Source organism: Sturnus vulgaris, chromosome 2 (genome assembly GCF_052056855.1).
Source record: "Sturnus vulgaris isolate bStuVul1 chromosome 2, bStuVul1.hap1, whole genome shotgun sequence".
NCBI classification, from domain to species: Eukaryota; Metazoa; Chordata; class Aves; order Passeriformes; family Sturnidae; genus Sturnus; species Sturnus vulgaris.
Window position 1 is genome coordinate 92,437,948 of NC_142244.1, and position 21,167 is coordinate 92,459,114.

Sequence of the window (21,167 nt, forward strand, 5' to 3'; positions counted from 1 at the left end):
GGCATGATACTGCTCAAGAGAAAGTTGTCTACATCTTTCAGTACTTGCTACTTCTGTAGTTACTCTGTTGAAGCTTGTGACTTAATGTTGTTCAATCTAAGAAAAAAAAAAGCTATACTAAAAATATAGGTGTAGATGACTTGCTTATGTGTCTGACGGTGTCTCAGACTTCAGTGTTGCATAACTTGAAGTCTGGGTAGGTACTTGAAGTAAAGTTCAGGGGTTTTTTGAGGATATGTGCTAGAAGGATTCATCCATCTTGAAATATGAGGAGATACTGAAGGAAGTTATTAGTAGTGGCAGCTGCATGATGAAACTCTTCATCATTGCATGGAAATTCCCTGCTAGCAGTGAAAACAACAGATGTTGTATTTTCAGTTCTAGTCACCCCAGGTTAGGTTAATTAGTCTTCACTTCCTCTATTTAAACAGTAATGCTGTCTGAGAAACTCATGAAGTCTGTCTTCAAGTTGATCTGGATATTATGAGGTTAATTTATAATGTTGAGGCTAAAAATTATTTCAGTGTTTAGCTGCCTTCACAGCTATCTTCCATTTATTCTTTACAGCAGGCCTTGCAGGAAAAAGTGAATTCAACAATGAAAGAGAATGTACTGCTACTTGGGAAAAGAAACCAGCTCCTGAGGAGAAGGATGAAACAAAACCTCTGCAGGTTCCTTCTACATCTGTTTATGGTGTCAGTACTGATGCTGAATGTGACAGTCTGAAAGATGTAAAGTCAGAAGCTAAAATTCAAGAAATGAAAGTAAGAGCTAAATCTTTACTGAACTTCTTGTTATTAAACTTGTACAATTGCTTCATATGTGTGAGACAGAACAGTTTTAGAACTAAAACATGCAGTGGGGAAAATTATTTGAGTTATTTGGTAGCTGTGCCATGAATGTCTGCCAACATAGGAAATTTGATTTCAGGTACTAATGGTATTTTTTTGAAAACAGACTACTTCAGAGATACTTCAGTCTCTTGTCAAGTTAACATCTTTGTTAACTGTAATGAAAAACTTCAGAAAGCTTACAACAGCTTTCCTTAGTGTTCTTTATTTTTCTATAAGGATTGTTCTTAGACCCCTGGGGAGGAGTTTTGAATCCTAAGATATTCCAACTTATTTATCTATTACATTACTTTTTTGATTAATTGTAGGAGAATGAAGTTGCAAGCTCAAGTGACTTAGTCTGTACCAGTAAGGAAGAAATACCTGCTCCATCAGAAGATGAGGTGACAGTACGTGTCCAGTCAGATACCAGCAGTGAAGGATCACATTCCACCACAGAAACTGTGCAAGTATCTCAGACCTTATCAAGACCTGAAGATAAACCTGTAGATTTGTCAACTAAAAAGAGTGAATCAGATGGTTCAGAGTCAGCACAAGGTAAGGTCCAGGGGTATGCTGAGCTTTTTTTATAGGAAACTGCTTTTCTGTGGATCAGTTTATCTAGTGTAGTTGCTGTCTTGGGGAGAAGTAGTACCAATACCGAATTAGAGACTTAGGTACCAGTCTGGTAAAAATGTGTATATAACAAATTTTATTGAGTTAAATTTCACTACAACGAAACAATGATAATGTCTATTTTGTAATTTACATATGATGTACATTCATTCGTTTGCTGTTAAATACCGCATGAGCTCTGTAGGTCTGCATATTAATATCTGCTCAAACTCAGTCTTGGACCCTTTTTTAAAACCATAATAGATGGTCATTATGACAAGTGTCATTCAAACTAAATTTATTGGGAGGAAAAAATGCTGTAGACAGTACTCCAGTTTATTTTTACATAAATGCATATTCTTTAAGAAGGTAGAAAACAATCTTTGACTTTCCCATTTTTATTTGATAGAAAACAGAATCATCTCATTTGGTTTTGGCAATACTGCAGGCCTGTCATTTGCAGATCTGGCATCCAAAAGTTCTGAAGACTTTGCATTTGGCTCAAAAGGTGAGTTCAGGTAGTCTCTGATACAGCCCTCAGTTGGACTTTTGCTTCATACAATACACCTTTTGCATGTAAAATTTCTGCTGATCATTAGACACAAAAATTTTTTGTGAGGAAGGAAAAAAAACTACACGAAGTTTAAAATGTAACTCTTACTTGCAGATAAAAACTTCAAATGGGCAAATACAGGAGCAGCTGTGTTTGGAGATACCAGCCGTAAAGCAGATGAAGATGAAGGTGGTAGTGATGATGAGGTGGTACATAATGATGATATCCACTTTGAGCCAATTGTGTCCTTACCAGAGGTAAGATGACTTCTAGAATATAAAACAACATAAAGATAAGCATTTCTGCTAACACAGCAGGCTTTAAAATATGCTTTGCTTAACTAACTTTGTTTTCTGTGTTGTTGTGTTTTGTTCTGCATGTTTTACACTGACTATGTTGAAGCACCTCTTATTTTAAATCCTAGTACAGCATAGCCCATGGGAGGTGTCTGGTGCCTCAGTTAAAATCTTCAACAGTGATTTCTTTATAACTTGACTGAGAGTCCATTAGGATGCAGATTTGTACACATAGCTTGTAAAAGCTAAACCATTTATATAGAACAGCTGAAACTCAGAAAGGGGAACCGAATAACTGCTAGTGCTTATACAACTCAGCTATAGCTTTGTACCAGTGACTTGTAGATTCAGTTCTGTGAAAGCCATGCCAACTAGGAATTTTTACTGTAAGCTAGGCAAGAGATTTCTAGAATCATTAAACGAAAATATGTACAATTAACATCACCTGAAGGCTGAGAACTTTTTTAGTTTGAAAATAAATGGTTTTTCAAGAAGTAGAAGAACCTTCAACTTTGAAGGTAGCCTTATAACTTACTGAGTGAGACTTCACACAGTTATTCATGTCTTGATTTGCTTTTTAGTCTAGTAACCATTTCAGACTCTTTTGATGACATAGTCATATTGCCCGTCCTTTCTATAAATAATAAAATTTAACTATAGATTAGTAAAACTATTCAGCAAGGCAAATAGAGCACAAAGGAACAATATGTGGTGTCCTTCAATTTGAACAGCTTATCTGATCTGTTTTGTAACATGCCTTCAACTTTCTTCTTTAAAATTTGGTGCCCCTTTGCTCATCTGTGTGTCACATTATGACAAATATGATTCTTTTCTTGTCTGCTTCCCTTTTTCAGTTTCACAAACAGTATTTTGTCACATGTTTCTCCAGGTCTCTCAAGTGTTCCTTATCTTTGGAGAAGTGCTAACTAAAGGAGATTAGAGGCTAGTAAATGCATACATAAAGTGAGGTGGAGATATGGCTGTCAGGCTGATGATTGTATACTTGATGTTTATTATGTTCAAATGCAAATATCAAATTCTTTAACAATGTGCTAAGGGTAACTCCTGGAATTGTTCACTTCTCAGTGTGCATTTCATTCAGCCTGAGACTTGGGAAAGTTGGCAGAACACTTGATCAAATCTTAGGGTTTTGTTAAAAGAAAAACCCTTCCTCCCACAAAGAAAATCTCACCAAAATCCAACCAACCAAACCACTCTCAAAGCAAAACCAAGACACCCACCAGAACCACATGTAGTGTGATAGAGAATTGCAGTGTTATAATTGGTCTCAAATTATGGAATTTGTTTGGCTCTTAAATTCTGAAAATGTCTTACCCATTTTGGTGTGATGAATGGGGTGTTAAAGAACACACTGAATAATTTTCCAGTGTAATATGTCAATTTTCAGAAGTATACGTAATAACTATTTAATATCTCTAGGAAATCACCGGTACTCAGTCTATGTGCTGGTTTTTTTTAGGTGGAGGTAAAATCTGGAGAAGAAGATGAAGAAATTCTCTTCAAGGAGAGGGCAAAACTTTATAGATGGGACAGGGATGTTACTCAGTGGAAGGAGCGTGGTGTTGGAGAGATCAAAATACTCTTCCATACACAGAAGAAATACTACAGAGTCCTAATGAGAAGAGACCAAGTTCTTAAAGTCTGTGCAAACCATGTTATCACCAAAGAAATGAACTTAGTGCCCTCTGATACATCAAACAATGCTTTCATTTGGACAGCCACAGATTATGCTGGTGAGTTTTTTCAGGTGGTCTTTGTTTTTTCTAAGTGGTCTGTAATTTCTGTGTTTTGTTTTTCCCTGGAGATTATTACAAGATGAAACTAAACAGACCTTCTTGGATTTCTTTTCAGATGGTGAAGTAAAAGTAGAGCAATTTGCAGTCAGATTTAAAAGCCAAGAAATGGCCAATTCTTTCAAGAAGATGTTTGAGGAGTGCCAGCGAAGCTTGTCAGAACTGCAGAAGGGGCACTTGTCTCTGGCAGCAGGACTGTCAAAGGACACCAACCCTGTTGTGTATTTTGAAGTTTCTGCTGATGATGAACCTTTAGGACACATAACCATGGAGCTGTTTGCAAATATTGTACCTCGAACCGCTGAAAACTTCAGAGCCCTTTGCACAGGAGAGAAAGGATTTGGATTCAAGAACTCCCGCTTTCACAGAATAGTCACAGACTTTGTGTGTCAGGTAAGCATAAAAGGAAGACTTTTCACTGAGAGAATGAGATACATCGTGACTAACAATGACACTTCAAAAAATGACTTGCACAGTATAGCACGTTCTTGTTGGCAGCATGGATTCACTGTGCAGGATAGTCTCATCTGTCCTTCCCCTGTAAGGAGATGAGAAATGGTGCAAGCAGCACATGCTACCCTAAGATGCTTTTAACCTATGCCTGCCAATGGCCTCATGCCTCAGTGTTTCCTGTATCATATCAGGGTGGAAATAAAAAAATGGAGGGAGGGAGGTGGAGTCCTCTTACAATAGACAAGAGGCCTGTTGCTGAACAGGAACACCAAGGAAAGTAGGTGTTCCCAAAACGACCATTCATCCTTCTCTCTCTCCAGAGAAGAACTTCTGTATGCTCACCTGTTAAGAACATTTAGTTTCCAGGCTTCTCTTGGACTTTAAAGTACACTTTGTATTTCAGACAACTTTAAAACTGATATTCCAAGTATCATAGATGTTAAGTTTCAGTCTAAAACAAACAAGTCTTCTAGATCCGGTTATCATGCAGTGGCCTGTTTCCTAAAATACCAAGTTTTGTGCTGGGAGCAGCAGCATGCAGTACACCTGTAACCCCAGGTAGACAGTGTTGGTTTTAAATCTCTACATTCATTCAGTAGTACTGGCAAGTTCTCCATAAATGCTGAAGGCTTAGGAGATTGATCATAGCTCAGATAGACCTTTCTTAAAATTGTAATCAATACTTCATTGAGTTTTAGTAACTTGGAACAGGCAGAATGAACCAACATCAGTATTATGCTTTGCTAATGATCTGCAAGTCACTACATCCCCAAAGATGAGGCATGTAGATGACTTTCTACAGATGTATACAGAAGCCCAAATGTATACAGTAATACAGGAAAATAATATACAAAATAATAGGAAGGACATCAGCCTTTGGAGTAAATCCAGAGGAGATCCAAGACTTTTAAGAAGGATGGAGCACTGGGTCTAAGAGGAAAGGCTAAAAGATTTGAATTTGTTCGGCCTGGAAAAGAGAAATCTTAGGAGTGATGCAATGGTGTCATTCCAGAGCCTGAAGGGAAGCCTACAAGAAAGATGGAGGGAAACACTTTTCAAGAGCATGTAGTCACAGAACATGGGGGGAATGGCTTCTAGGTAAAAGAAAGTAGGTTTAGGCTAGACGTTAGGAGAAAGTTGTTTGCTGTGAGGCTGGTGACACACTGGAACAAGTTGCCCGGACAAGTTGTAGAAGCCCTATCCCTGTCAGCGTTCTAGGCCAGGCTGGATGGAGCTCTGAGCAGCCTGGTCCTAGTTCTAGGTGTCCCTGCCCATGGCAGAGTAGTTGGAACTAGAGGATCTTAAAGGTCCTTTCCAACATAAACTATTCTGTGGTAGTATGTGAATAACTTGTCACCAGAATAAAATATTAGCCTGTCTTTTGATTTGTTCTTCTACATGTGGCTGAAGTATGCACTTCATGGCTCTTTTGTTAAACCTTTGTGCCTTTTTGATAAACTCATATAGGATTTAAGCTTATTTCAGGGTATTCCACATTGTATAAAAGAGCAGACTTTCTTTTAAAACAGTTAACTGCACCATGTGTGCCTTGACAAAGTGAGCTGTTATCACATTAAGTGAGTGATATTTTAAGTTTGCTCTGCTTTGCGTGAACTTTCTTCTGAGGTGTGGTGAGAAGCTCTTCAGTGAGAACTAAGGCTGTACCAGATAAATTTACACAATCATCTTTATACTCAAATTAGCAGGAACCAGAAGTTTGCTACCCTCCAGAAAGATAAGACACTTACCATGCTGCTCAACCAGTTATGTGGCAAAGCTGTATGGAATTACTGGTCACTGCTACGTTAACCTTTTTCAAATTAAATCTGTGCCTGCAGGGGCTAAGCAAGGACAGGCCTTCAATGAGATAATGCAGGTCCAGGCAGCTTCCAGGGCCAAGTGATGCAGGCAGTAGGAAAGGGAGGCCTAGAGGAATGTCACCATGGGGAACAGGAAAATAAAATTCTGTGTTTGGAATAAACAAGGATAAACCTCCTTCTACTGCTTGCCTTACCATGAACGAACCTGCTGAAGCTGGGAAACCCTACATCTAAGCAGATACTAATACTTGTGAAAATGAAAAATTAGTTCTTCGAAAACAAAGTCTTTACTGTTGAAAGGAAATATAATTTTTGGGTTATGGTTTGGGACTTGTTAGTTAATGCTGCATCTGTTTTGTTTGTTTGTTTTTTAGGGAGGAGATATAACTAACCATGATGGTACAGGTGGACGGTCAATTTATGGAACAGCATTTGAAGATGAGAATTTCATAGTGAAACACACTGGTCCTGGATTATTGTCAATGGCAAATAAGGGCAGGGATACAAATAATTCTCAGTTCTTCATAACACTTAAAAAAGCAGAACACTTGGACTTCAAGCATGTGGTATTTGGGTTTGTGAAAGATGGAATGGATGTTGTGAAAAAGATCGAATCCTTCGGTTCTCCTAAAGGGCTAGTAAATGGAAGAATTGTCATTACAGACTGTGGGCAAATATAGAATTATTTCTTTGAGTATACAAATGTTTTAGCAGTATAAATCAGTACTTAGATGTTATTGACTAATTATTTCAACTTCTTAAAATGGACACTTCTGATGTATAAATGTAAAATTACAGGTTATAGTTGAATTTTTTTATGTGTTAATTGATTTTTTTGCATGGTAAATAAAGTTCAGGCACTGGCATATTTCAGGTGTATTTGTGTTATCCTGACATATTTGTATTAAGTGTCAAATTTTAAAAATTAAATCCTAGTCTTGTTAAAATAAATGTCTTTTCTTCACTTTGGTTTGTTTAAAAGAAAGTAACTTGCATAACTTGGTTCTTGCTCTCATGAAGGTCTTTTGAATGTGAAGACTGTAGATGCAAATTGCTGGACAGTACATTGCAGCCATTTGAAAGTTAATGGGTATTCCAGGTTGAGCCTGGATGTTGGTTTGTTCTGTCTGCATAGTTTTTAAATGATTGATCAATGTTTTGCTAGAGCAGTATGCCGACTTTTTTTTGGTACTTCAACTTTTTCCAAAAAACGTGGCTTAATGAAGAACATCTACTTCACACTGGGATTTTACCTGACATACTTTAAGTATAACCCTCTGACTCCACTCAGTGTTTATTCGCTGTGGCAAACTTCTGACCTTGCTGCAGGCTCTGGCTTGTGTATTCTAGCGTGCTTGTACCTTTTACAACTTTGCCTCTCAAGAGTGAGCATGCATGTGTAAATGTGGGGTTTATTTAAACTGATACGCTATAGCTCTGCACTGGCAACATGCATTTAGCCTTGCTTTATTTGGGAGGTTATGTATTTATTTTTAAAGGATGGCAGTCTTCAGCCCTTACCGCTCTCTACAACCACTCAAAGGAGCCTGGAGCTAGGGCTGGTTCAGCTTCTTCTCCCAGGCAGCCGGAGGACGTGGACTTAGACTGTGCGAGGCCAGGTTTAGGTAGGACAGAAGGAGCCGTTTCTTCCCAGAAAGGCTGACTGGGCAGTGGCACGGCTTGCTGAGGGCCGTGTTAGAATCACCGTCGCTGGCGGTGTTTAAGGAGGTGGCATCGAGCGGTCCAGTTGCCTGGGCGGTGTTAGGGCGACGCTGCAGGCCCCGCTGTGCCGCGGGGGCGGAGGATCGCTGGTTGTTGTTATTGATGATGATGATGATGTGTGCCTGATGTGTGCCTGATGTGTGCCCGCCCCGCCGAGCCCAGAGCGGCGGCGGCTCCCCCTGCCCTGCCGCGGCCCCGAGTGCGCCTGCGCGGCCCGTGGCGGTTGGTTCGAGCGCGGCGGTGCCGCCATGGCGGGCCCGGGGCCCGGCCTCGGCCGCGGGCGCTCCGCCCCGGGGCTGCAGCCGTGCTGCCCGCGGGGACCGGCGGGGGTGAGACGGGGCTGGGGCGAGCGGCCTGCGGGGAGGGGGAGGCACAGAAAAGCTTTTTCATCCTCAACGTGTCCCTGAAGTGCTCGGAGGAGATGGAGGATGGGGGGGGAACTGTCCGCTCCCTCGGGGCTCATTGTGAGCGCAGTGCTGTTGCGCACCCGGGCAGTGCCAGACAAATGCGGAGTTTAAATAGACTTGAGGAGGTTACGTGCTCTTGCTACTCCTGTACCTGACCCTGCGCTCCTACTGCCTTTAGAGTTGAAGTGCTGAAGAGTCATCCTTGTCTGAGCAGGAAGTTTCCCTGGAAATTGCAATTCCAGATTCTGTGCGGTATCGAGACACAAGTTTAGCTTGCACTTTTTGCCTAAGACCTGGTGCCTGCCAGTTGAGTGAGAAAATATGTGAATCCTCTTTAGGAGAATGTTAAGCTTGTATGAAGTATATATAATAGGATAACTAATTTTTCTTGTCTTTTTTGCCACAGTAATTGACAGCCTCACTTAAAGTGCATTAGGTGTGTTTGTAATTTTTTTTTGGTAAAGCTTAGTGATTAGCTCTGTAACAGTCAGAGAATAGGAAATTGTTCCATATCTAGTCAGTCAGGAATCAAACCCATGGTTCATTAGAGACTACTGCAGTGACCAGACAGTTAAATTAGGATGGGTATCATTCCTTTGCCAAGGTACGGCAATGTTATTTTACACTGGAGAAGGCCAGGTTCTTTGCACTCAGATGAATGAATGAATTGTATTGTGGTTCCTCTCTTTATCAAGGAGAGTCAAAGTCTTTTCTAAGTTGTGCTGACAAGTCAAAACTGATCTGCCTAAAAATTCGGCAGCAAAGACCCTTCCCCCATGCTGGTGTTTCAAAAGCCTTTGATACTTAGGAGGAGTACTGGCTGGCCAGGTGCCTTTATTTTGGCTGAACTCTGATTGTCTTTCAGTGAAACAAATTTTTGCTGTTGTTTTCATGCATTTGTATTCATTGGGTCAAATGCTTCCAGTGTCTCCGGGGCATCACAGGCATTAAATGCTCAAACTCATGCTGTAGGGGAAGTCATATGGTGGAAGAATACCCATGAGCAACCAAAGACTGGGAGAGATTGAAAGTGGGTTTGAGTTAGGTACATAGTTGGATTGGGATACTGAGTTAGTCCTGGGAGTCATCAAATCAACACGAAACGCAGCCTTTTCTTAGGAAAAGTAGCTTTGCATTTTAGGATCAGGAACCATCCCAAATGTGATGTGAAGATTTTAAGTTTTTAGCAACTAAAGTCACGCTGTGTGTGCCTTTAGCTCCTGCAGAAGGATTTGCAACTTGAATAGCATTTGATGGTGTTCTAGATTCTATGGGGAATTTTTCTTGGCGAATATTCTGCTTTGAAGTACAGAACTGTACTTTAAACAGAAGTAATTTTAAAAAACTCACTTTTAAAATACTGTTACTGAGACTTTAATGCTTTCAAGGAAGAAAATGTTGCATGTGTTTGTGTGCTTTCTTATTTCATTAAGAAGTGGTTATTCAATGGCAGGAAAATACAGCAGTTAATCATTTGGTCTAGAGTATAGTAGAGAGATGCAGTGAAACAAGTAAGTTCATGGGAGCTGCCTTCAGTCCAATATTTTATAATGTGCATTCATTTGATTTTGCTTGTAGCCTAAAATTTCTGTCATTCACTTTTTTTAGTACGTACTTATAAATTAGTAAGAAAAAAATAGAGCACGAAACTGGCATAGAAAGCCTAGATATGAAGGTAGATGGCACTGTTTCCATGATTACCTAGTTCTACTTTTATGCCTTTATTTTATGTTACTTGTCTTCATAGTGTTTTATAGTTTCTCAAATATTCTAACACATAACACCAGAAGTATTGTTATTAGACTGTAGAGAATATATTTGCTTCTTTATGTTAATATGAAGACCATTTACATTTATGTATTAAAAAAAAAACCACCCCCCTTTTCGAAGTTTGTAGTGAGAATTGTCACGAGGTGTGACCGTTTAACTATTAAACCAGTAAGTTGTAACATACTTTTTCCATGAAAATTCTGACTAGAATGCAGTGGTTTTGTGCTTTCTTTTAGGATTGCCTCTCAGGAACATTGCATACCAAGTGTAAAAGCAGAAGCTCTCTAGTTTACAAAGGTAATACAAAGCAATGGTGCTTTGGTATCTTTTACAGGGAAAACATATACTATAGCTGAATTGTTCCTAAATTTATTTAGTTTTGTACTTTCTCATTTTAAATAGATAGGTACTCTTGATCGGGGGTTGTGATACCTGGGAGTCAGCCTGGGAATGTTAACAAGTAAAGAGTGCAAACGATGTTTTGGAGCAATGGTTCACAGCCTGTTTTTCTTTAAGTCCTGCTTGAATTAGTTGGTAGCAGTCCACTTTCTAATGCACGTATTTAGCTTTAATTTAAAGATACATAAATGTTTAATATTTAGATCACTTTTGGTCTCTTTCAGAAACTGGTGCATAGGGACAGCAGGCTAAATCAATGTATTTGTCAGACTTCAGTTACAGAAAAATTTCTATAGGCAGACAAGCTCTAAAATTTCAGAAAGACAAATCTGATGTGAAAGCTAAATAATTCTTCCTATGGCTTAAGCTGTTACAATTAAGTTCATAATTCATCACGCTGCATCAATAGTAGTTTTGATTCTTAAACTTACACGACTACCTGGTAAGTACATCTAGTAAGTCCTTATTGATTTCTAAATTTCAGCTTCTCAAATGTGAAATAAAATTGTTGTGATTTTATGTATTTCAGGTGACACTGACAGCTCACTGAAAAATATAACTATTTCTTTATCAAATTGTTCTTTAGAGTCAGAATTTACAGAAACTGGAAGAGAGAAGAACATCAAATCTAATGATTTCCGAAAAAGTTTGAAAAATTGGGATTGGTAGGAGGTGTTTTTATTTCTCCTTTATTATTTGTTTTCTCTCATAAAAGTGCAAATAAAACAGATGTATTTGGACTGTGCAAAAGTTGTTTTAAGTTGCTTGTTTTCTTGTTAAGTAAAGAATTGTTTATAGCTAATTTATGCAATAATGAGGATGCTGATTTTGATGAGGAATATTGTTTCCCTTTCTAATCTAATCCGTGTATGTTGGAATTGCTAAGGGGATACAGGAATGACATAAACTTAACTAGGTGATAAAAAAAATTAACTAGTAGAAAAGCTAATAGCCCAGATTGATAAACAAATTTATGTTTATTTAGAGATAATTCAATTCCAAGTGCAAAGAAGTCTCTTTTAAGGGATATTTCATACCAAACAGGAAAAATATAATTTAAAAAGGAGGGGTTATATTTTCAGTTCTCCAGGAATTTGGTGGTTTGTGGTGAGAGAAGTGTTGGTTTTACATGTGCTTACAGCATGAAAACTCTAGTTAGTGTAACAACTCTAAAGTCAGCAACATGGAATTTCTGTGGTTGAGATTTGTGAGTAATAATGCCTTTCATCCAAATTGTTTAACTCTGCTAGTTGTTATCAGTAAAATATCAAAGACTTATAGCTCTTTTGTACTTTTAGTTTTGATGATGAGCAAGATTATTTTTGTGGTTCAAGTCGTGTAGAAGTAGAAGAAAACAGCATTATTTGCTCTGAAACTGATGCAATTCAAAATACAGCTATATACATGGGAACAGGTAATAAAGATTTAATTTTATACATTCTTACAACTCTGTGAAGTGTAGCATGTAACTTTAAAAACTTCCTAGTAAATGTATTTCTGTTTGATTCAGAAATACACTAGTCACCTAAAATGCATTTTAATGTGAGGATTTTATCTTTCACATGAGTACTTTGTTTAGAATTATTTTAGGAGGTTCAGACATACTTGAAGCAATACTAATGTTATTTTCTCATGTGGCGTCCAGTAGATTCTTAAGTCTTGTCCTGTTTACTTAGATGCCACCCTAAGGTCTAATCAGCAGCAAATCACTTGCCTGAAGCCCTTACAAAAATAATAGCAGATTTTGGAGACATGATTAAGTCTTTGCATAGATTTCATGCAGATATCTCTGAGATTTCTATATTGCGGTGAAGGGCATAGTTTTACTTATAAAACTGTTGATTCTTGATCAGTTTGAATAAATCATGAAACAAGAACTTGGATCAAATCTCTGTAATTCTTTAGATTACTTTCACGTTTTGATACATCTTGCTTTATACTTGTAATTCTGAATTCCTAGAGTACGTTTTTACTGGTTTTGTACAACAATCATATCAATATTTAGCTAGGACTGATTTTTTTAATGTAAAACGCGTTTTTTTCCATGTCCACAGGCCTCACTTTACCATCTCATTTGGCTGCAAATACTCAAGAAAATAGGGACCAAATTATCAACCATGATTTGTTAAAGAGAATTGTGCATGGAACTGGTGCTCAGGCCTGCAATAGGCAAGGTTTAATACCACCTCAAGTTAGTCAAATTTATGATGAATTATTTATCATACATCAGAAGCTGCAGGTAGGAATTAGAATCAGCTTAAAATTTTTGTTGAATATTGCTATGAAGATTCTCATTTTGAGAAAGAAATCTGACATTACTTATGTAGTAAAACTTATATATTAAAAATTATTTTTTGCTATTACTTTACACTAATCTCAGTTACTAATATACTAAATTTGTATCTTCATCTGCCTCTTCCCCTGGGTTAATTCAGTGATTCAGTAATGATGCTTTGACTTGAATTTTGGGTAGACCAGGTAGATGGGTAGGTGGGCACATTCAGCTTGAGGTATTGGAACATAGTATTTCTACATCCAAGACTGTCTTGTGACACTGTTTATGTAGAGGGAATCACTGACAACCATTCCTTCTCTTGGGAACATCTGAAATTGTTCTCCTGACTCTAGGCATTCCAAAGCACTTGCCTTGATGGCCTCCTCCAAAATCCCTCTATTCATCCCACCAGTTCATCCCCAACAGATTTAGGCTACTAATAGAAGAACCTCCTATATGGTTTTACTCCGTAATAGTTCCTAAGCTTCTGCTGGATTCCCTGCTTAATTGTCTTTTACAACATATGAGATAAAAATAATTTTGTATCTTTTTTTCTTCACCACTTTCTCAGGGATGCATCTCACTAGTTGAAGAAACAATATCATCAATCTAGTGTTCAACACAGTCACATCAGACTCTTCTGTCTTACAGTTAATACCATTAGCCAAACATTTTGGAAGCAAAAGCCGAAGTTTAATTTTCTAGAGCAACAATGTAGAGTTGAATTTTGGGGGGCTGAGCTATTCCAATGCATTTTTGGGTTAATGTGGGAGGAAACTGAACCGAGGTGATGGTCAGGATACTTTGTATTAGTAAGCTCTTTTGTAACTATAATTTCACAAAGAGCTAAATATATCTCTGGGACAAAATTTTAAATTCTACATTATTTGGGAAAACTTCACATAAGATTTTAAAATAGTTTAGCTTTATTTTTCTTGATACAGAGAGAAAGTTCAGCACAGCAGGAGTATGCTCTACAACTGCAGAAACGAGAGCGTTGTCTAACAGAACAAGAGGCATTGTTTTTTCAACATGAAGGAGCTTTGGCTAAAATAAGAGGTGTTGAGGAAGAAGTTCACACAAAAATTGCAGCTATAAAAGAGGTGAAATAGTATATTTAATGATAGCTATTGCTCTGTATGCCCTCTAACTCATTTGTAGTTATCTTAAGCCATCACATGTTTGCTGGAAATTCTGCTTATTTCTTTGAAGTCCTTGAAATCCCCAAAGGAAAGATTCAAATAAAAAGTACCGAACAATATTGCTAGAGTTTTTGTATGACTTCTGTTTGAGAATGGTGCATTTACTTGTCTGATGTGTACTACATTTTACAGTGACAAGTTAGAAAAAAGTTCTTTTTTTGTAAAATAGTGACAGCTATGTGACCAATATTAGAGAAGAAAATGTGGTCTATCTGTAATTGTGTGTAAGTTAAATGAGTATCTTTGCATTAGGTGTAGTTGCAGTGGATTTCCTTGGGAATGCTTTAAGACGCATTGAGATCTTAGGACATAACAGCTGTTGCAGAAAGTACTAGCAAACAAAGACTCAAAAAGTTTGGAGGAAGACCAACATAACTTTAGGAGTGTGGAAAGAAAGAGTAGTGAAAAAGAGTGAATTCGTGGAAGGGGAGAAGGGAAAGCTGGAATATTTTCTGTAAAATAAAACCTTGCTATTTTACCAAATCTGAGATACTTAAATCTAAGGTCCAGAGAAGATTAAATATAAAACAAATTTCGGGGGAAGGGTGAACAGTAGTGGACATGCACGTTGTATTTAATAATTCATATGCTTGTGTTGTAAACTGGAGCCCCAGTCTCTGCAAGGCATAGGATTTGTTTCTCACTCTGTGTGATTCAGAAAGCCAGAAACATGAGTTGAAACCTCAAAACATAGTCACAACATTTTGTAAATATTTGGAAGAGTAAGCTGTAAGTAAAAGCTTTGTCATTGATATTAGTTCACCAGCACATCCCACATCTCAATTGTTTGAGGAGTAAATATATACATTATATATGTGTACACTTGGTCTGGGTAGATTGGCAGCAATAGGAGTATAGGCTGTGCATGTTGCTCTCAGTTTCTGTATAGATCCTTCCTAATAGGCAGTACAGGTCTTACTTTTCTCACCGTTGACTGAACATGCAAATTTGGACATGAAGAACTTCATATTAGAAAGTTTGTCTGACTCTTTTAACACTTAACTGGAACGTATTGTTTCTAGAATAGTCTCTTTTAAAACATGTTCTTAAATTTGATATTTCTACAGCAACATGAGGCAGAAGTTAAGCAGCTGACAGAAGCCTTGAGAGAAATAACTAAAGAAAATAGGAGGCTGAAGTCGTCATTTGACAGCTTGAAGGAAGTGAATGACTCTTTAAGAAAACAGGTTAAATTATTTCCTGTTTTAAATAATTCTACAAGTTACAGTCAACAGTTTTACATATTTGAGCAGCTTAAGTTTGCAAAATTGCCAGCCTTTTGTTTCTCTAAGACAAGAATTGTATGAAAGTACTTTTCTCACCTGTTTCTAGTACTTGAAATTTAGCCTTTCTGACCTTTTACACTGTAAAAAAGAAGTAGGATTTATTCCACTGACTCACTAGCAACAACTAATTGTTAGAAAGGGAAAATCCATTGAGAATGAATGGAGAGAAAGTATTTTATGACATAATGGAATCCACCCTGTGCAGATTTGCTGTTCCAAATTGCTGTGCTGATTCTGTTAAATGAAAAGTAGAATAACTTTTCTAACTTCATGTTTGATTTTATTTTTACTTATTTTTTGCAAATTTTAATTTAAGGCAGTATTTTCTCAGTTTGTAAACTAGAATGGTATGTTTCATAGTAATGCATAGAGTAGGAATTTGTCTGACTTGACTGTTAAGTCCAATCTAAAATGGCAATACACCAATTATCTAAATTATTTGAGCATTGTTTATTCATTGAACTAATTAATGTTTTGATAATCTGAATACAATAAAAATCTACAGCAGAGCCTCATTCTTTCCCTTAAGGAAGTCAGACCTAACTCCTAGGATGTTGATGGTTTTGATGCAGCCCATTTGTCTTGTTATTTCCTCTCACTGTGAAATCTTTGCATTTCTTTGCAAACTGAGGGCTTCTGTGATGATCATGCTGTTTAATATTGTATGGATAGAGCATGTTTTTTTTAATTTAAATTGAGGTTACGGTTTTCCTGACCTTTTCTTACTGAGCAAACGGTTTTTTTAGCATGGTCAGTAACCACCTTCCCCATTAACAAGACGATGATACCATTCTTAAATTTGTGCATTTTTATGACACTTCTTCATGAAAAGTAATCAAATGTGAAGTGCCTGTATGTCTAGCGTGTCACTGTAGTGCTTATTCTTCCCTGCACTCTGAAAGGTTGGGCTGCAGGTCAACAAAGAGATACTTATCCTGGAACAGGTTGCTCACAGAGTTCATAAGAGTCTCAGACCTTGGAACTGCTCAAAAGGTGTCTGGACATAGCATCCAGTTCTTCTTCCTGGTCCAGCTTGAGCTGGGAGTTGGACCAGATGTCTTCCAGAGGTGCTCTCAGATGTTAAGCAGTCTACGATCCTGTAATTTGTTGAGGGAGGTGGATGATGATTTTGTTTTAATCGCTTTTCATGCTAATAAGAAAAAACTTGAACTTAAATAATTTAGCTGCTCAACAACATTAAGTTACTTCAGTGTGAAACTTAAGTCGAGATGTGAGTTTTGAATTCACAGATAGTTTAATATTTTCTGCTTCTTTCAGTTATGTGATGTAACTGAATTGAACAAGAAGTTGGAAGATCAAGCACGAAGAGTGCAAGCTCGTTTGGAGAATCTACAAGTAAGGTTTGTTCTTACATGTACCTGCTTTTATAGGTAACCAGTGAAATATAATTCATTGTTATATTTTGTTGTAGAGGAAGTATGAATTTTCAATGGTACGGAAATCTAATGTTTTATGTCAAGTGGTGAAAGGAAGCAAACCTGTGAAACAGGAAAAAGTGATGGCAACATCAAAAACTGCTACGGTAAGAATTAAGGAGAAGCCTTGAATCTTTTCATTCGAAAGGCATTAGGCAGTGTAACATTCTCTGTGCTTCTGCTAGAAATTGCAAAATGTAGCTTCTAATTTTATTTTACAAGTTACACTAAGAAGAGAAACATATTGGGGGAAAACCTACACTTAACAAAGAAATAAGTTTGTTGCTAAAAATGTCTTGGATTTCAGATTGCTTGTGTGTATGTATATGTGTAGATTTTTATTTATATGGCACGTTTTCCTCCTCGTATTATGTTATCTTTCATCTGCCAGTTAGAATTACAACTTGTGTCCACTGTCACAGGCTTCTTTTGCTGTGTCAGAACAACTCTTAGACTCATTCTTGTTACTGTTACAGTATAGCACTATCCTTATGAATAACACCAGGTAAAAAGTAGTCTTTTAGAAGTATCCAGTAAAGAACCTTAATCTTCTAAACCAAAAGTGGTATATTACTATTATTTTTTTGAGGAATAATCTTTAGTGAAAGACAGAGATTAAATGCAGTGTTCATTCACAGTTCCAAAACAATCACCTTTTTTCCTTAAAAAATGTTCTTACATCACTTAATTAAATTCTTTCCATCTCCATGTAGTTCCATGTATGGTATTACTCTGCCAACATCTCCGAGCTGGTTATACTTTTTTTTTCCAGCTAGAGGTAAACTGTGAAATGAGAAAGATATTCACACCACCCTATCTAATTGATTTACAATGAATGCATTAAAACTGTCCTGTCTATATATAGCCAACAAATTCTCTTTATATAGGTTTTAGCATACTTTTATTCACATGAAATGCAAATAGTATCAGTAGTTACTCATCAGTAGTTCCGAATAAAGAGGAAAAAGTTATCTGGAGGTAGATAGAAGAAAACTTTTGAGTTTTCTTCTAACAGTTCTTTAGGGAACTGTTCATGCAGCCTGTCTTCGGGTATCTCTGGATTTCTTTTGTAGAGTAGAGCCCAGATGAGATTTTTGTGAAGCCTTTGGTTTTTTTTAAACAATACTAGTTACCCAGTTAAATTTATCAACAGTGGATTGCATGAAATGAAACAAAGTAGGTCTAGTGTATAGAAATAAGAATTGCCCTATATGAAGGACATTAAAGACTTGTTTTCTCCTGTAATTCATTTGTCCAAAATTGTAAAGTGTAGTGATTCTGTTTGTGAATTTTTTTTCTAAGCTGTTTTACTCCCATTTGACCAAGTACAAAATAAATTATGGGTATATGTTTTTCACACCCAGAAACCATCACAATAGGTGTTTGTTTTGCACTGGGGAGTGAGTTCTGAGGGAGAGAGAAAAAAACGCTGCAGGATTCCTTCTGTGTCTTTGTAAGAAAGGCCTGACAACAAATGGCTTCATTAAATGGCTGTTTTAATAAGACAGAGTAAGAGGAGAAATATAGAGAGTGAGTAAGTCTTGTGTCCCTTCAGATGCTGGCAACACTGTGTGCAGCATCAAATGGAACCCTGGTGGACTTTTGCCAGGGAATTCTGAGCAGAGCCTATCTGTTGAGAGAAGCCCCTCCTTTTTGGCTACTCAACATATTATATAATTTTCTTGCAAGAAAACAATTCTTCCTGAAAGACGTTCTTGAGAGGAGAACTTGTTGCCCTTTTAGACAAGGCCAAGGCTAGGCAGGATCAGCAGTACTAAGAGGGAACTGCCTGAGTTTATGCTGCAGCCAAGCAGGATAAACTGTGCAGTTGGTTGGTCTGTGCAGCACAGACTGCACCTGCTCAAGGTAACTGTGCTGTGGATCTCTGGCTCCTTGATGTACAGTGGTCTCCCAGTCAGGACTGCCCCCTTCCAACCTATGATCTGCATACAGTTTACCTTTCCCAGAGATATTGTAAGTTACAGTTACATTAATACTATACAGGCTACTCAAACCCTAGGTACAAGGCCCAGCAGAGCACACATGGCCTGTTCAAGATCACTATCTCCTTGAGTTTCTTTTCCACAGGCTCACACTACAGTAACTCACCTCTCTGATTTTACCAGGCAAGAAGTTCTCATCCTTTTCTATTACACATAATATTTCATAGCTAATGTACTGTCATGTATTTCAGTCTGTTACTGTTTTAGCTTAGAAAAACCATTAAATTGAAAGCTGAAATATATGATATTGTGAATATATTACAGCTACCATTGAATTCACAAGTCTATGAGCTCTTAGCCTATCTTATGGATTGGATCTCTGACCAGCATCTTTGCAAAATAAAAACACAAGAAGAGAGAGAGGACAGTCATAAATCTATGGTTGCCCAAAGCTCAAAGAACTCCTGTACTCAGGAAAAGTGCATGAAGGTAAAGGAGTTTGGGTTGTTTGCTTGTGTTAATATGTTTTCAGATTTTGGTGTGTTTTAAATGATTCTGAGAGTATAACAGGTCAGTATGTAGTTAAAGTAATTTAGTAAAAAAATATTAATTCTAGCATGAGATATAATAGGTAATTTGTCATTTGTAAAGCATACAGATAAGTTTTATTAAAAGTACGGTGTCCTGTCTCAACCCAAGAGTTTCAGCATTTTATTTCAAGTGACTTCTGTAAGGTGATAGCTTGCCCTGTGTTTTATGTGTGATATAATGTTTTAAGGAGACCAACAGGTCAAATTAAAAATATTTTTATGACTATTTTGATACCAAAATATTAATCTATCAATAAATTTATCAGTAACTGGTGATGCTGTGCTGTATTTCAACACCTCTGTTGTGTTTCTAGTGATACCAAGATTTAGAAATCGGTGAGGTGTCCAGCAAATTCACTTTCTTATATTCATTATATAGAAGATTTGTAGCCACTGTGATTGGATTTACTGAGATTGAGCTCACATGTATCTCCACTCCCACATATAAACCATGTAAAATTTAAAACCCATGTATAATTCTGTTAGCTGTAATGGATTTGCCTAGAGAATATTTGCATATATAATCTGATAAACTCCAAGAGAAAGTTGAGAGGTTTGTTTGTTTGTTTTTCATTTACACTTAGCTTATAGAATAGTTCATATACTGCATGTAATTCTATTTTTGTATATTTTTGCAGGTTTTGCCTATAGCTACTGAGCAACTCCAGTGGATGCCATATGTGAATCCTAAACTGCATGTGCCTGTGATTAAATTTATTTATTGGTCTGTAAGACAGTTAGACACTGATATGCAGGTAAAACAAGTAGTCCACATGCAGTATGTTTTTAAAAAAAAAAATCACAGAAGATTTTGTATATTAAGTACATATGAAAAATTGATGGTTTTGGGTAGCATATAGAAAAGAAACTTGTCTTTGTAAAACATAAATACTTAGTATTCACCCTAGACAGATAGCAAATGAAAAACAAATTCTTTTTCAAGGTAAATTTAAATTTTGCATTCTGTATCTAAATGTGGTTTTCCTACGTATGTGATCTCTCTTGTGATGTCTAAGCACATCTGAAGCTATATTTCTGCTTATGCATTAACAAAACTTGTGCTGGAGAAGGCAGTTATTATATTGTGTGTTTTATGAATGAGATTTGTTGAAAGTGATGAAAGTGAGTGGCAAAGCACTGAAGAAATTTTGATTTTGCTGTCCTCTGATTGGTGTCTAACTTCAAGATATTCCTTGCTGGTTTTGACTAGACTGCCATAAGAAAATATTTAGCAATATAATAGAGAAAAAAACAGTAGTCTTACTGTGTAGACCTAGCATAGTGCTATCAATGTTCATTTACTAAATCAATCGCTAGAAACTTTATAAATATCCTGAGTTTAAATTCAATACAATAGTAAGATGTTGGGTTTAGTTCTACTAAGTAACTATATTTTAAACAAGCATATTGTAAATTTTGATTCTGTGAAAATATTTCTGTAGAGTTTATGATGAAAATCTAATAGATGTTACCTGTGCAGTGTTCTTAAGCTTCATACTTAGACCTTGATTCTGTAAATGCTTTTAAAGGGTATAACTTCAGGCAAGTTTACAAAATTGAGTTGAGTGAGACAGCTTTTTCTGGAACCAGAGGTAACTTAAATAATGTCAGAGTATCCAGGATCCTCACTAATTAGTCTCTGTCTGAAGTGTGTGTGTTAATAAGGCACCATGTTCAACTGCTTTTGGAACACAAAGCAGTATCTCCTATACTGATTATATTCCTATTCCTGGTAAAAGAACTTGCAATTTAGTAT

At 37.0% G+C, this 21,167-nt stretch overlaps 2 protein-coding genes across 4 annotated transcripts in view; both read left to right on the forward strand.

Moving 5' to 3' along the window:
- RGPD4 (RANBP2 like and GRIP domain containing 4) overlaps nucleotides 1-7,332 on the forward strand; it is a 34,593-nt gene extending 27,261 nt beyond the window's left edge. For 2 of the 3 annotated variants that reach the window (XM_014885108.2, XM_014885109.2), the window contains 7 exons: nucleotides 568-764; nucleotides 1,160-1,388; nucleotides 1,855-1,953; nucleotides 2,113-2,255; nucleotides 3,775-4,048; nucleotides 4,167-4,501; nucleotides 6,756-7,332. In XM_014885108.2, the coding sequence (XP_014740594.2) occupies nucleotides 568-764; nucleotides 1,160-1,388; nucleotides 1,855-1,953; nucleotides 2,113-2,255; nucleotides 3,775-4,048; nucleotides 4,167-4,501; nucleotides 6,756-7,061 (1,583 nt within the window). In that variant the 3' untranslated portion in view covers nucleotides 7,062-7,332. The remainder of the gene's footprint in view (nucleotides 1-567; nucleotides 765-1,159; nucleotides 1,389-1,854; nucleotides 1,954-2,112; nucleotides 2,256-3,774; nucleotides 4,049-4,166; nucleotides 4,502-6,755) is intronic. The other variant, XM_088160115.1, reaches the window with a different exon arrangement.
- Nucleotides 7,333-8,351: 1,019 nt separating this feature from the next.
- Nucleotides 8,352-21,167, forward strand: part of CCDC138 (coiled-coil domain containing 138) — a 31,461-nt gene continuing 18,645 nt past the window's right edge. Inside the window, exons 1-11 of the mRNA XM_014885110.2 lie at nucleotides 8,352-8,432; nucleotides 10,517-10,577; nucleotides 11,266-11,344; nucleotides 11,978-12,093; nucleotides 12,734-12,918; nucleotides 13,899-14,057; nucleotides 15,224-15,343; nucleotides 16,721-16,798; nucleotides 16,875-16,985; nucleotides 19,146-19,310; nucleotides 20,050-20,166. Coding sequence (XP_014740596.2) covers nucleotides 8,352-8,432; nucleotides 10,517-10,577; nucleotides 11,266-11,344; nucleotides 11,978-12,093; nucleotides 12,734-12,918; nucleotides 13,899-14,057; nucleotides 15,224-15,343; nucleotides 16,721-16,798; nucleotides 16,875-16,985; nucleotides 19,146-19,310; nucleotides 20,050-20,166 — 1,272 coding nt within the window. The remainder of the gene's footprint in view (nucleotides 8,433-10,516; nucleotides 10,578-11,265; nucleotides 11,345-11,977; nucleotides 12,094-12,733; nucleotides 12,919-13,898; nucleotides 14,058-15,223; nucleotides 15,344-16,720; nucleotides 16,799-16,874; nucleotides 16,986-19,145; nucleotides 19,311-20,049; nucleotides 20,167-21,167) is intronic.